The sequence below is a fragment of the Brassica napus genome, chromosome A1 (genome assembly GCF_020379485.1).
Source record: "Brassica napus cultivar Da-Ae chromosome A1, Da-Ae, whole genome shotgun sequence".
Lineage (NCBI taxonomy): Eukaryota > Viridiplantae > Streptophyta > Magnoliopsida > Brassicales > Brassicaceae > Brassica > Brassica napus.
The window spans coordinates 2,175,428-2,191,595 of record NC_063434.1 but is presented as its reverse complement, the minus strand read 5'-3'; the positions used below and the strand labels follow the sequence as shown (position 1 = coordinate 2,191,595).

General features: G+C 32.9%; 3 protein-coding genes across 7 annotated transcripts; 1 reads left to right on the top strand and 2 right to left on the bottom strand.

Annotated features, from left to right (window-relative positions):
• Positions 1-3,865: 3,865 nt before the first annotated feature.
• On the top strand, positions 3,866-4,377 carry LOC106370884. Its single transcript, XM_013810881.3, has one exon. It carries the CDS (start codon positions 4,040-4,042, stop codon positions 4,235-4,237), a length of 198 nt encoding a protein of 65 aa, XP_013666335.1. The 5' UTR covers positions 3,866-4,039; the 3' UTR covers positions 4,238-4,377.
• Positions 4,378-8,218: 3,841 nt separating this feature from the next.
• LOC106362014 (pollen-specific leucine-rich repeat extensin-like protein 4) lies at positions 8,219-10,603 on the bottom strand. The gene has a single exon (XM_013801861.3). The coding sequence runs from the start codon at positions 10,516-10,518 to the stop codon at positions 8,434-8,436; it is 2,085 nt and encodes a 694-aa protein (XP_013657315.2). The 5' UTR covers positions 10,519-10,603; the 3' UTR covers positions 8,219-8,433.
• Positions 10,604-11,182: 579 nt separating this feature from the next.
• LOC106370891 (cold-regulated protein 28) lies at positions 11,183-13,081 on the bottom strand. Of its 5 annotated transcripts, none has more exons than XR_002654492.2 (6): positions 12,805-13,081; positions 12,332-12,496; positions 12,097-12,244; positions 11,839-11,916; positions 11,586-11,698; positions 11,183-11,506 (listed from the first exon to the last, which is right to left on the bottom strand). XR_002654492.2 is itself a non-coding variant. In XM_013810887.3 (5 exons), the coding sequence occupies exons 1-5, from the start codon at positions 12,943-12,945 to the stop codon at positions 11,495-11,497; spliced, it is 579 nt and encodes a 192-aa protein (XP_013666341.1). In that variant the 5' UTR covers positions 12,946-13,031; the 3' UTR covers positions 11,183-11,494. The 5 variants fall into 5 exon arrangements, 1 of the variants encoding a protein (XP_013666341.1); XR_007339467.1 differs by having other exon boundaries at positions 11,839-11,913; XR_002654487.2 differs by having other exon boundaries at positions 11,415-11,506; positions 11,827-11,916.
• Positions 13,082-16,168: the final 3,087 nt, after the last annotated feature.

Below are 16,168 nucleotides of genomic sequence, written 5' to 3'. Positions count from 1 at the left end.
CAAATTTGCTGAATGCTCATAATTATGGATAACTCAAAAGGAGTAACTTTTTGACACTGTACGGACGAAAATACCCTTATGCTTTGTCGAAAACAAGTAACTCTAGATCTATCAGCTAAATATTTACATAGCAGGTAACAATCTACATACCAACTAATATATCCGCTAATAATTTCAGTATCATCTAACAATCTATGTATCAAACAAATGTATCGACTAACAAATCATATATCAGTTAATGAAACTATTAACAATTAATTAGTTATCTATTAAATAGCTCCAAATCTATTTGTAACAGCTAACACTTTATGTATCGATTAAGAATCCATTAAAATCTAAATAATAGCATGTAAGTAATAAAATACCTACTAACATGTATATTATATAAAAGTTGATTCGAAATTAGAAACATTGGAATTGGGGAGAGATAATAAGATTAGCATTATGGGTGTCAAAAGAATCAGAATAAAAAAATAAAGATTTGTGTTGAATTAGAAGAAGATTTGAAGAATTTGTACGAAAGATAAAGAGATTAGAACACATAAAAGGGAGAAGAGAGATAAATAGAAATAAGGGTATTATAGTCATTAAAAATATTAAAAAGAAATAAGTTTATATGGCAAATTACATGAGTTTCTGGGTGTATCTACGCCAATTACTCAACTATAAATTTAAGGAAGAAAAAAAACAGTTACATTATTTTTATTTAAATGATTGAAGCATGTATAGACCAATGTGAAAGTGAAACAGTGTCTCATTGCCTCTTGTTATTGTAACATTATCTCAATAGATTCCCCCTTGATATTACGATTTCTTCTCGTGACATGTTATCTATCGCTTGGTGCTTGTAAGTCTTTCCTCTTTTTGTTGAACTCATCCTTATTTATATCTTAAATTTTAGCGTTTCTTCAAGATATGCTTTTCTAGATCATGATAAAATAGGAAACCAAACCTTATCATATTCACATATTTTGTTTAGATATACTTTTTTTTTTGAACACAAATTTTGTTTAGATATACATAACACGTTTATACAATGGTAAATAAAGTTTAATCATGCAACTGTTATTCTGTTCGTTTCGGATGTTGATATATATAAAAGCCAAATAGTATCAATAGTTTATTAAGACTTGTATGAAAAGGACTAATTTATGGCGTGGTTTACTCGACCCAATGTGGGGGAGGGGTCTCTATCATGAGGATGAAAATGCGACGTGCACTTTTGTAGCAATTATCTGTAGTGTGTCCAAACAATAAGATTAACGACATGCTAATGGAGACATGACCCCGTTCATGTCACACTCTTTGGTAAGTTAAAGACTTAAAGTGGAGTTTTAACTAACTAACATATATATCCTGTATCCATTAATGTAGTTGATTTTTTTATTTTAACTTTCACTTAGGGCATCTTCATTCCAACTCCATTTTCTCCTCATAAATAGAGTAAAAGTGGATATGAAGTAAGGAATGCTCCAACCCAACTCTATATCTCACTCCGTAATGAAATTTACTCCATAAATGGAGTAGTTTATTTTTTTTTGTTCATCACTCCATAATGGAGTGAGAAATGGAGTAGGGTTGGAGCAATTTTACTCCATTTTTACTTTTACTCTATTTTAAAAAAAAAAATAGAATTTTACATTGGAGATGCTCTTAATAAGTTGGAGTTGCATTTTTTGAGGGGGGTTCGCACTTCAAAGGATTGATACCAAGTTCCATAACATACGTAGATGATTCTTTTAATTATTTGAAACACTTAGTTGAATCATAGAATGAGATATATCGAATATATATAGTTGGATGATAGATATGTTGCATATGCTTAACGAACTGAAATCAGTATTTAGGACTTACAAATTAAAATAGCTGACGACCAGAAAATAGCTAAAACGATATTGTAAGTATAGAAGGACAATCATTAGGGTGATAATCCAAATGCATACACCTCTTTGATCTCTCTATACTGTCGGTCGCTTAAAGAGAGCGCGTGCCTAGTGGGTTGAAAAGAAGATCGTCCTTTGGTAGCGTCGAAGAGCCACGATCCGACTAACTTTTATTTACCAAATTGAAAAAAAAATCAATGTATATTTTATATTTTGGTAATATCTAATAAAATCTATATGAAATTTCGTCTCATTCAACTACATTTTCAAAATCTTAATAGAACTTATCTCTTTTGTTATTCTTCTCCTCAAGGGGTGAAACGACCAAAACAATGGGGTGAAACGACCAAAACAACTTCTTCACGTGTTATTATTTCTTATGTTTAATAAATTACTAAAAGAAAATAAACAGTGCGAACTTAAGAAAACAAAATGAAATTCTAAGATATTTGAAATTGTTTTAAAGATATTTTATCTCGAAAGAGTGAAAAAGGGTTGTTGCTAATTTTAATGTGAATGGACTTCTTTAATTCATTTCACCACAACACACATGGACGGACTATTTGTACACAGAGAATATTTGGCAAAGCCAGGACTATCTAATTTCAAGTTGATAGATATTCAATGCCTGCACGAGTCGATACAAATCTGATCCGACAACCCATATATTCATTTACAGACAATACAAAGTCGATCTAATAATACGATATGATTATGAGCTCATTTAAAGCTAATATACTCTTTAACACACGATCACGCTACTACTACACTAATCTTACTTTCTGAATAAATATCGAATCTCCAGCCATATCCGCTTTAGATTTGACACTAAAGTTACTAGTGTTCATTACTGATTTGAACGTTGAAAACTATGTAAAGCTCAAAAGAAAAAAAATGACATGCACTACCTTAATATTCCGGATGTCAATGGATCTTTTCTTTTGTTTTTTCAGTTTTTTTTTTGTCACTACTGGGGTAAACACAATTCCCATTAGGCAATAAAAGATTCTCTTCATTTCTTAAAGAAGTTTGACAAAATAATTTAAGGAAAAGAACACCAATGATAACTCTTTAATTTGTTATCCATATTTTATTATTTCTGTTCAGTTCTATTATTTTCTTTGAGAAATACTTGGGTTCACCCCCTATGGTGAACCTCTAGGTTCACCAACCAACAGTGATTGAGTATTTGAAATTTGATATCTTTTAAAAAATGAAATAAAATTGAATATCCAAATTAGATTATATCTTTAAAATAAAATAATAAAAATACATAAAAATAGTTACAAAAAATAAATATTGTTAAATCTTCAGCAAAATATTAAACCCTATACCCTAAATCCTAAACCCTAAACATTAAACCATAAACTTTGGATAAACTCTAAACGTTGGAAAATCTTAAACCCTAAATCATACACTAAAAACTAAATTTTAATAACACTAAACCCTAAATCCTAATCATTAAACCCTAAACCCTTGGGTAAACTATGAACCCTTGGGTAAACTCTGAACCCTTGAATAAATCATAAACTCTAAGGTTTAGTTTTAAATATTTTTGATTTAGAGTTTATGATTTATCCAGGGGTTCAGGCTTTATCCAAGGGTTTAGGGTTTAGTGATTAGGGTTTAGGGTTTAATGTTATTAAAATTTAGTTTTGATGTATGATTTAGGGTTTAAAATTTTCCAATGGTTTACGGTTTATCCAAGATTTAAGGTTTATAATTTAGGGTTTGGAGTTTAGAATTTAGGGTATAGGATTTAGTATTTTGCTAACATTTTAACAATATTTATTTATTTATTTTTTGTAACTATATTTATGTATTTTTATTATTTTATTTTAAAAATTTATATCATATTTGGAAATTCAATTTTATTTCCTTTTTTAAAAGATATCAAATATCAAATACTCAACCACTATTGGTTGGTGAACCTCTAGGGGTGAACCCAAGAATTTTTCATTTTCTTTGGGGGTAAATGCTTTTCATTTTATTTTCTATTTTATAAGTCTCTATCAGGAGAAACAATTAATTATAAACGCTTTTGGAGTTTTTTGTGTGAGGATGCATCTGAAGTTTGCTGATATAAATACAAAGAAGATGAAGTGAGAGAGGGTTGAAGAAAACAAGACTTACTACTAGAGAGAGAAAAGAGAATCATGGTGATAAAAAGGATAGAGATGTGTATAGAGCTTATGAGGATAGGTGTGGAGTTTGTCGTAGTGGTGGCTGAAACCGTCAAGATTGCCTGGCGGCAACACCTCAACCACCGCACTCCTCTGCCACCTCAACATCTCCTCCGCCAGGGCATTTCCCCTTCTTACCCTTCTCAATTCATCTTTGGATTTCTCCCTTGAAAATCTGTTTTTTTTGTAATTTTCACGAAATCATTTACCCGCGTTTCTCTTACCTTTTGTCGTGGTGAACTCTTCGATGTAGTTTTTGTTGATTCTTGTAACACCTTAATTATTTTTTGTTCAATAAGTTTTGCACTTCTCTCGAGGTTTTCTTCTTCATGGTCCCCATTTGAGCAACACTAGTGTAATAATCAAGTGCGCAAATTAGTTGAAGAAGAGCTCAAGAGGATTAACAACAAAAAATTGGTTGCAGAAGAAGACGTGCAGCGGAAACAACCCCTAATGTCTTCATAATGATATTTAAGTACTTTACGACAAGCTAATCATTCAATTGTTATATCAAAATTTTGTTTAGTCTTATGAGATGGCTTCGGATCTGGCTTGGAACGTGGACTCGTTCATATAGTTGAGGAAAAAAAATCTTAATATAAAAATCTGGTGATGGCTCGTTATATCGTTGAATGCGTATATCTCCACCATGAGTAACTAAAGATTAGCACAATTGAATTGTTAAGGGGGTGTTTCTCTTAGTTATTTCACACAAAAATATAATATCTCATTCGAAGCTCAACAATTTTTTAAAAAATACTATTTCTTATTTTTTTCCTTTGCTTCTTTCATTATCATAAAAATAATTTCTTTTATCAATAAAGAATTTTTATCGACCTTCCACTATCAATTATCATTTTTGCCATGAGAAAATATGATGACTTTTTTTCTTTTTGCATAGAAGTAAGCCTTCAAACATATACAGTATTAAGTAAAACCTCGTATAAAATCTTTACACAACTGCTATAGTTAAAAACATTTATATTTGTATTGATCAATATATTGCAAAAATTTTAACTTCATATTATAGCGGAGTGTTTAGCATTGCACGGTATGATTACAAAAAAAAAAAAAACTTTCACAGAGCTTGTTATAACTCTAATGATAAAAAACGTTAAATAAAAATGTGCTCAAAGTTGATTTTGAACCATGCGGTGAGGTGTATCACAAGATTCACAACAAACCAAAAAAGAAAGAACGAAATATATATCATGTGTGGTATGAGGCCAAAGGTTGTCACGGCTGATGACGGTTATGGCTTGTGGGTTCATTCATCTTTTCATCGCTGAATGTCGAACTCGTGATCTTAAAAGAAAACTTTTACATTAGTAGAGGTATACTCTCTTTTTTTGTCAAGGCATCAGTAGTTGTGACTTGTGATTAATAACTTACTGCGTAGACCAATTTCATGTCAACACAAATCAATGCGTCTGCGCAGTGTGTACAACATTTTTTAAAAATTGCCATACTCAGAGTCACCCTTACAAAACCTGCTTATGCTTAATACATGTGTATAATATATTGACAGAAAATAATTAGTAATATTATTTTTTAACAAAACATATATGGGCTTATATATTAAGACGCATGCAATTGCAAGTCACGCAACACAAACAAATCACATTAATGAATTGGTTGGCTGACCATAATAATAGAAACTCTTCTGTCGTTATCAATTAAAAAAATTTGTTCATATTTTCTGAGAATAATTGTTGAAATTAAGACATGAAGCCACATTAAGTTGTTGTATTATCAGCCAAAGTGTTTCCTACCAGTTACTGGGATAAGTAGAGTAGGTCAAATGAAATGTAATGCGAGAGAAATCTTAAACCTATTTCTAAACAGAGCTGTTAAGTGTGTACTCTTAGAAGAAATATATTGTATTATGTAATAATGTGTTCTTATAATATAATTAAGAATAAATAATGATGTAGACGCGAAGCCATCCATATACATAATTCCACAAAAAGTAGGGTTCTTGTGACAATAATTAATGATACTGAACATGGATGAGAAATGGGGTGAATACAGTTTGACATGAAGACAAGAAACGCTATTATCCATGGTCCTTTTTATTATGATAACAAGTGCATGTACTATTTTTCCTATTTTAGTAAAGCAATTTATTACATGTTTCTTTTTTATTGATTGTTACCAAGGTATTTAGGAAGTTCACGTCTTATGTGCTGAATCAACTGCAGAAAGAGGTGACTTATCTTTGATGATATAACTTTTATGATTGGTTGTAGAAGAAGGTGATACTTCACAACTCAAAATATTTTCTCATTATTTTTGTTGGAGCAGCTCCAATGTATAGTATTTATCTAGTTAAGTATCTCAACTAATAAACCAATTCTAAAAAACATAAAAATCTAATTTCCTAAAATAACAACCCTCCTATATATATCAAAAGAGAAATTTGAGATACTTTTCAGAACCTCTTAAGCCAAGTATCAACATGTTAATAATTTTGTCATTTTTAGAAGATTAAAATCTAATTGCCTAAAATAACAATCCTGGTATATATTAAATGAAAAGCCACTTAAGTCAATCATAGAGAAATTTCAAGAAAAATTGATATAATTTGATTGGTTGAAACATTTTCACTTTTCAATTATTTTAGTTAGATTTAAAATAAAAGGAAAGTCTAAAACTAATTAATATCACTTACCAAATAATCTAAATGATATTAAAAATGATAAATTATGGTAATTAATTGTCAAAATCATAAAAAGTGTAATAATGTTTGATTAAATCTTTTTATATTTATATACTACATAAAATAATTAATACAACAAAAATTATTATAATAATTTGTGTTGTATTAGTTATTATAATAATTATTAAAGTCTTATAATGTCCATATAGCTTTATAAATCATTTATAAAAATATATAAAATTATCTATCATGGCTTACAAAATTATTTAATCATAATTTTAGATCATTTATAAAAAAACCTCCTATATATTAAACGAGAAGTCGCTTGACTCAATTTTGCTTACATGTCGATCATTTATGAAGTCTTAAGAAAATTGTTATAATTTGCTTAATCGATAATTTTTAATTTTATTTATTATAGTTTAGATTTAAAATGAAAGATAACTCTAGAACCAATTAATATCACTTGTCAAATAATCTAAAATATATTAAAATAATGATATATGGTAACTAATTGTTGAAATTACATAAAGAATAAAAATGTTTGATCAATTTTTTTTATTTATAAACTACATAATATAAACAAAAATTTTATAATTTAATTATTTTTATTAGTTCTAAAATAAAATGTAAGTATAAAACTAATTATTATCACTTGCCAAATAACCTAAATGATATTACAAATAATAATTTATAGTTACTAATTTTCATAATTATAGGAAGTGTAATAATGTTTGATCAATTGTTTTATATTTAAATACTATGTAAGATAATGAATATAAAACAATTTATAGAAATCGTATAATGATTTCATATTCATATAAAATATATCGTATCTATAATAATTATTAATCTCTTATAATATCCTTATATGTTTTATAAATAATTAGGTTTTGAAGATTAGACTAAATTATATTGAACGGAACATGTGAGAACTTTGATAAAAAGATCAATGTTTTATAAGGTATATTATTATTGGTCATGTAACATTAAATGTTAATAAATTTTACATAGAAAACCGAAAATGTCATATAATTTGGAACATACAAATTTCTTTAAAACGACTTATATTAAAAAACGGAGGGAGTAATACTCTCTCTATTTTTAAATAATTCATGTTTTAGCACTTTTTACTTGTGTTTAAAAGATAAATGTTTTAGATTTTCTATATGTTTTTAATAATGAATTGTAAACTTCAAAAAATATTAATTGACAATTTTGTATTTATTGAATTTCTATTGGTTTAAATTATGGAAAATTGTTATAATTTTAAAATTTAATGCATTGATAGTTAAATGTTAAATTTTTCTTAATATTTGTGAAATTCTAAAATATGCATTATTTAGAAACATAAGGAGTGCATTGTAAAAAATTTCTGCAACTAAGCTGTGATTTTTTATTTTTTTTTGCAACTAAGCTGTGATTTGTGAGTGAGAAAAAATAAAAAGAAATTTATGTAATTATGCATGCACTATAGATAGTTAGTTGGAAAATAATAACAACTCTTTTTGCTTAGAAGTATAAATCTTTTATCGACCATCAGAAGTTGTAACTGTTACAAATTTAAACATCTGATAACAAGTTCCTCCATTAGCATACATAATTTAACCTTCAATTATATTCTTCTTCTTCAATTTTTTCTCTTCTTTCGTTTTACAATATTGTTACTCCTAGATGATATAGTTGTTTCTTCTCTCTTCGATCGATATCAGTAGCCCTCAAACATTGGAGGTGGTGGCGATGCGTATTGGTGGCCGATGAAAGGTGGTATGATGAATTCATCACTTGGAGCTGGTGCTTGTGCCGTTGGCGTCTCTTTCTCTTCCACCGGAGCTGGTGCTTGTGCCGGTGGCGCCTGTTCCTTTTCAACCGGAGCTGGTGCTTGTGCAGGCGGCGTCTCTTTCTCTTCCACCGGAGCTGGTGCTTGTGCCGGAGGCGCCTGTTCCTTTTCAACCGGAGCTGGTGCTTGTGCGGGCGGCGTCTGTTTCTCTTCCACTGGAGCTGGTGCTGGTGGGGAACTGATCGTTGGCGGAGGAGAGTAGACTACTGGTGGAGATTGAGACGGAGGTGGAAGAATGACCGCTGGTGATGGTGACGGTTGGACTGGTGTTTGTGGCGGATGAGCTGGAGGAGAAAACACCGGTGGCGGTGGCGACTGAACAGGCGGCGGCGGTGAGTGAACAGGTGGCGGCGGCGAGTTAACCGGAGGTGGTGGAGGTGGCGAATGGACTGGCGGAGGTGGGGAATATACGGGTGGTGGTGGAGAGAAGACAGGCGGTGGCGGTGGGGAATAGACTGGCGGTGGAGGAGAGTGGACAGGCGGTGGAGGAGAGTGAACAGGTGGCGGTGGAGAGTGGACTTGTGGTGGTGGTGGTGACGGAAGTGGAGGAGAGGAAACCACCGGAGGCTGAGATTGATGAGGTGGAGGTGGGCTGCGTCGGTTCTTCACCGGAGACTGATCATAAGGATCATCTTGTTGCGGTGACTCTTTCGGTGGTTGTGGTTTGTGAACCGGCGACGGTTTGTCAACAACCGGAGTTGGAACCGGTGATGGCTTGTGAACCGGCGATGATCTCGATGGAGTAGAGGATCCACCACCAGCACACTTGTCCTTACTACAATCAACCGGACGGTTAATCACCACAGCACATTCCTGAGCCGACCGTTGGTCAGGTCTATCCGTCAGACAATTACGTGTATCGTCCAACACAATCTCTTTCCTCCCGCCACCCGGAATACAAGAACCACCTTGTCCATTAAAGTAATTGTATGAATAAGTAAAATTCACCAAATTAGGCAACTTGCAAATCTCATCCCCTACTAATCCCGTAAGCTTGTTCCCGGAGATATCAAGCTCCTCCACACCCGTTAACCCGACAAAGCTAGTCGGGAGACGACCTACGAACGAGTTCTTACTTGCATCGAAAACTGTCACATTCGACAACTTTCCAATCTCAGACGGGAAACAACCGCCCAAACCATTTTCCATAAAGACAATCTCGTTGAGATTCTTCATGTTTCCGACACTCTTCGGGATACATCCGGTGAATTTATTGTTAGCAAAAGTCACAACAGAGGCCGTAGACTCTCCTAAAGTTTCAGGAATCACCGAAGTGAATCTATTGTTGTTCAAGAAAATAGCGTCTAGCTCTTTCTTGAAAAGCTCTGGAGGGACTTGACCTTCGAAATCATTAAACCTAAGGTCGAAGTATTTGGCACTAGGCCAAGAGAGGATGACGTTAGGGAACGGTCCAACGAAACAGTTGCTACTAACATCAAACTCATGCATCAGCTTCATCTTCTCAAAGCTCTTGGGGATGATACCGCAGAAACGGTTCGAATTCAAATGGAACATAGCAACATCCGTCATCAAACCAAGCTCGACGGGTAAATGCCCCGCGATATCCGCACCGTTGAGGTCAACACCAGCTACCACAGTGACGTTGGGATCATCAAGAGCCGGCGCACAGACCACACCCGTGTAGGCGCACACATGGGGGCCGTGCCAGTTTGCCGTGGTGTTAAACGGATCCGAATATATCGCTTTTTTCCAAGCTTGGAGAGCTATGTAAGCCTTTTTAAGCCTAGTGTTGGCAAATGTAGCCTTGAGGTCGACCTCGTATTCGATGTCATCGGGAAGTTCGCCGTCGCCGTTTTCTGGTAACGTCAGGAGTTGACGTCGGACTAGGAAGGCAGCTTCGGAATCGGATATGGCGTATGCGGCGAAGGAAGAGGATATAAAGAAGAAGAATAAGAGGAAGAAGAAGCAGCCAAAGGACGGAGGTTTAGCCATGGCTAAAAGAGAAAACCTCAAAGGTCCAAGGCTGCTTATAGATGGACCTGAGAGGGTTCGAGGACGTTGCGAATCTGTATTATTAATAATAAGCCAGCCTTGCAAATGACTAACGGTTTCCCATATTTAGGGGACATTGTTTTGTTTTTGAGGATGTTGCTTCAGATACGGAGGACATATTTAGCAAGAAATAGAAATTGTGGTTAGAGAAAAGGAAAACAAGCAAAATAGACCTAAGAAGAAACCGGTAACTATTACAGGACACAGCCTTGAAAATGAGTGATGGATTGTTTTTTTGCGAACATCACGCTACAACGCAAACCCTTGTTTTTGTCTCTCACTACTTTCCGTGCGCCGCAAGATACGTCCCCTAAAGAATTATCATGATTATAAGATGCTATAGTGCTGTGACTGTGACCACTCTACAGATCCAGGAGTCAAGAAACTGACAATGGTAAATCCATTGCTTCACAAAATCCTCAAAAGCATTAATAGAGATCATGAAATGTCAATTCGTGAACATGTGCACTTCCTGCTTGCATAAAAACCCCGTTCAGCTTCAAAATTGCATTAATCAGCTCATGATAATATTTACTTCTAGCAACTGGTTGTGTTGGTGTACATGCTCTTAGCTTAAATATATTTTAACCAGTAGAACAGAAAAAACACACAACTATTGAAAGAATTTATAAATTCACGACAAAAACATTGTTCTAGAAAATGAAAAAAAAAAAATTAATAGAACGAATTAAAGATTGAAAAGCAATGGAAGAAATGATGATAATATATCAAAATACTAATTTCATTCCCATTCGACAAGGCTGTCTTTAGCCTCATCATACTTTACAACAAACAAAACCCTTCATTTTCCACTCGCATGCTTCCTATTTTTTTTCTCTATTCATAGTAATTAATCTACACTTCATTTCCTATTGCTTTATATCATTGTTTCACTTTCTCTGGGGCTTCACCATCGTTACGGCACAACCTGAGAATATGCAGCAGCAGCTTCTTTAGTATTAACACACGTAAAGTTGTTTTGTATGTGTTATTTTCCTATAATTTACCTGATCATTCAATGAACTATCATCATAATTAGCTCCTCTTCTGCGTTTCCTGGACACTTCTGAGTCACATCCCTTCTCTTCCACTTCTTCTCTGAAATTCTGCCCTGACGCCTCTGGAGTTATAAAAACAAATGAGGTCAGGGTTTAGACTTTAAACAGATACTATCAGGCAGGTGAGAATACAAGTTCAAAACAAAAAAAAACATTCATAAGTGGGTCGGTGGGTGAATAGATATCAGACCAGATCTCATACATGTCTTTCGTAGCAACAATCATTTCTTTGATCCCCCACAGGTCATATCAACTCTTATGTTTCTGCAGCAAAAGCCTTCTAAAAGCCAATGCAAAAGATAACTTAAGTATTGATCTACTCAAAAGTATCAGCCTAGTTCTTAGATAGAATTTGAAATGTGAACATACACTAATTGGGTAACAAAAACAAGAAGAGAAGAAGCCAAAACATACAACTCCCAAGAGGAGTTCGATTCAACTAGGCTAAGGAGAATGTTACCTGCAGTGCTTTGAGCTGGATACTGATGCACCAAAGAAGTTCTCATGGATGTTCTAGTAAAACCTTTATCAGTTCCCATCGTCTCCAAATGAGCTCGTTTTTTCCCAAAGCTAACTTTCTGCCGGTAACCATTTTGTAGTACCGTAAACTACAAAAAGATAACGTCGTAAGTTTTCTCGCTATAGGTTTACAAAAACAAATGAAGAAACAGTATTAAAAAGAAAAAAAAACGAACCTGATCAGTCAATTTGTGAGAGTTAGACTGCACACCACGAGTTCTACTCAGCCTCTGAGTCTCTCCTCCCACTCCAAGCAAGGAATACAACTGCTTAACAAAAGAGTTCTCCAAAGAATCAAGATACAAGTTGTGTTTCTCATTCGTCCATCCACCACACTCATCCTGCATAAACAGTTACACAACATACTTGTCAAGAAATCAAATCACTCAGAAGAAGATTCAAATTCATTTAAAATAAATGACTTTTTCGATTTTGGCAAATGCTTACAAAGGATTGATTAGTATCATTCATCAAAATAAGATCTTTTTAGGTTAACGAGTGTAAAACCTAACACTAGCATCAGATCTGAAGCTTCCTTCCTTCCATATCTAACAATCTCAAATAAGATTACTTTCCTAAATAGATCAATTAACTATCTCTTACGTCTCAAAGGCAACAACAGAACAAATAGAAGATTCGGTTTGTTTACCAGCTTCTTCGAATCGGCATCGCCAACCGTGAGGCCGGACTCGAACGAGTTCGAGAGAGTCGACGAGTCGCTCTGAGATTCAGCCGCATCGTGATGCATCTCGAGAGAAACAGTATTCACCACCTCGTACTCATTCGCCATCGGTGCTCTCTCTCTCTCTCTCTCTCTCAACGCAAAAGAACAAAACACAAATTACTTCTCTTGCTTGAGATAGACCCCTTAAAGACAAGGAAGGGTCCACATGGCCTCGCTTTTACACGTGGCATAGTACCGCCACGTCATCAGCAGCGATGATAATATCTTGGACAAATATCTATCAGCCAGATATTTATTTTTTTCCCGGAAGGAGGTTGTGTGATTTGGATATTATTTTTCTCTTTACCGAATTTAATAGGTCAGGATTTTGATTTTGATTTTTCTTTTTACGTTCTGATTACTTTCCTTGTTTAATATGTTTGCTTTTAGGATTTATTAAACTAAATCAGATTTGGTCAGATCTTGGATAAACTTTTAGAATTAGATAACATAAAGTTAACGTCATAATAATCCATCTTAAGAACATCGTGAATCGTCATGGGGCCTTGGCTCTTTTTCAATGCACCACAAAAGTTTTTTGTTAATTCAAATAATTAGCTAGCTGTATTCATTAAAATACTAGTATCATTTTGGATTTTGGATAAAGAGATAACGCCAAATAAAAGGATTAATTATGTCTGGATTATAAATGATACTTAGTTAGAAGTTTATTGGATAAATCCTAGACATAAATGATAGTTAGAAGTTTATTGGATAAATCCTAGAAATAAACTAATTAAAATTAGCCATTGGTTTGGCCAAAGGATATTTTAATGCACTTGTTGGCGTGGCAGTGGTTGGGTCAAAAATATCTGCTACTTGTGTCCGTACCAAGAAAAATATCTGCCCTTTTACTTTGACAAACCAAGAAAAATATCTCGCCTTTCCAATGTAGTTAGTTTTACTTTTACTTTGTAAACATGTATCTAATCTTTTCATTCATGCATTCGGGATAGAATTTACTATAATATGTGACAGAGGTACGTAGAATAATTGGGATTATTTTCTTATCAAATCTTATACATTTTGTACATATGTTTAAATCTCCTGGCATGGGTGTTTTTCTTAAGAAGATCGTAGGGTTTTGTGAAATCCACATCTAATTCAATGTTGAAATGTGGGCCTAAATTTTAGAGCCCATATATACATACCCGACCAAATCCACTCACAATCATCCTATCAAAAACCTTATGGCAACCCTTAAGGTCCACTAGGTTCAGCATACATATCAATAAAATTGTTGTAAACAAATAGTTTAGAGTCCAGGCCATGTCTTATCGAGTATAAATGAATCACAATTCCTCTACTAAAATCACCGGCATCAGTGATTCAGTTACGCCTACCCATATGAAACCAATTTGAAAAATCCAAAGGAACTATGCAATTTTGGAACTGAGTAATTCGCATAAGTTCAAGCCAACTGAATACGATGTGGAGCCCATATAAGGCCCACAAGGTAAGACTTATAGAGAGGAAATACTTATAGCTACATTTGAAGCATATGTTCAACTAAGCATCTCTTATAGAGCATATGATCTGACGCACGTTGGTCAATCAGGGCTTAGTCGTTCACTACAATCCTCTTTCATAAGAAAACAATCAAAGATCTCTGGTCCACGTGGTTGGATTGCGTGTAAGAGTGCGAAACCTCCGACCTTTTTTATTCGGGCCGTTGGACTTCACATGCAATATGTATTTACTAGGAAAATATACTTATTTTGAGGAATATGTAATAGTTTATTAGACTTAACCGATATCTTGCTATGCCTCAAAGCTTAGTTTCTCCCAACAATAATTCAATTTTCTAATCCAGAGATCTCCAATTGGTATACCCTCTAAGAGCTCAACTAATCTTAGCAACTTTGAATTTTGGACACAAAATAAAGCTATAAGAAAACATATAAGCGTCATGACATTGATTCTTTTTATATCGTTTTGTCTGTTGTTTTATTCGTTTTGTTCTAGATTTATTTGTTTTTTGTATTCCGGAATAGTAAAGGAATGGTTAGAAAATGTGTGTAGTTATCTCATCACGACCTTAAAGAAGTAACTTTGATTAATTAAATCTAATAAAGGAAAGAACATGTCTTCAAAAGACTAGTAGAGTCGAGTCCATGTGAATTCTATAAGCTCACGGTTCCATTTTTTATGAATTAATGCAGCTTAGACTTTCCTAATCCAGTAGATTCTTTAAGAAAAACTAGTATTATATATGATTGAAAATAGAAATAAACGATGGGTGACACGAAGGGTCACCTGTATTGTGTACCGAGTCCATGATAAGTCCATAACAATGAAGAAACATCAATAAACAAAAGAAAATGAAAAAGATAAAATAAATTAAAGAGAAGATCACATGTGAGGATCAACACAAAGGGTTTATGTGAGTAATGGGACACCAGTACTGATATTATAATTTTTGTTGCTTCATTTTAATACTTTACGAGGTCGCTGAGTGCGCCACGTGGTAAATGTCCATCCCTTGTAGGTGCAGCAGCAAACGTGATAAAGATTCCGGAACTGATCACCCGTCGGCTCCTCCACTTTGTATACAAAAATACTGCATATTGTATAATAATTCATCTTATATATTAAAACAGAAGTCACAACCTTGATTCAAGTGTGATTTTTTTAAAAATAGACCTAATGGACCTATTCATAGAAATTCATACTATATTTTAATTCAGACTAATAATAAATATAATTTTTAAAATATTTTAATCATAGTATCTTTTGATATCTTTTCATTTTAAATATAAATATATTTATTTTAAAATTCTAACAAATCTGTTTAAAAATATTTTTACAAGATCTTCATTTTCGAAATTATATTTAAATATTTTCACTAATTTCGAAATTAGTTTAAAATATTATTATACATTAATATATTTAATTATATAAAATGAAAAATAAAAAAATCTATAACATTTTAGTTATTATATAATCATAATCAATCATATTAAATTAAAATTATTATATTGAGCTAAATATAATAAAATTGTATTAAATTTACATATTTATATATTTTATTTTCGTAATTATAAAATATTTATGTTCAAAAATAAAATCTAATATGTTGGTAAGATGGGTTAACATTATCAAACTATATAATACATGTATTTTTAAAGTTAATAATATAAAATCTTTGCAACTACTTTAATCATAATATATTTTCATTTTAAATATAATATATATTTATATATTATATTTTAAAAATTCTAATAAATCTGTGTAATATTTAAACAATAACTTAATGTATTTTAAGTTATCGTTTAGAAATAAAAATAAA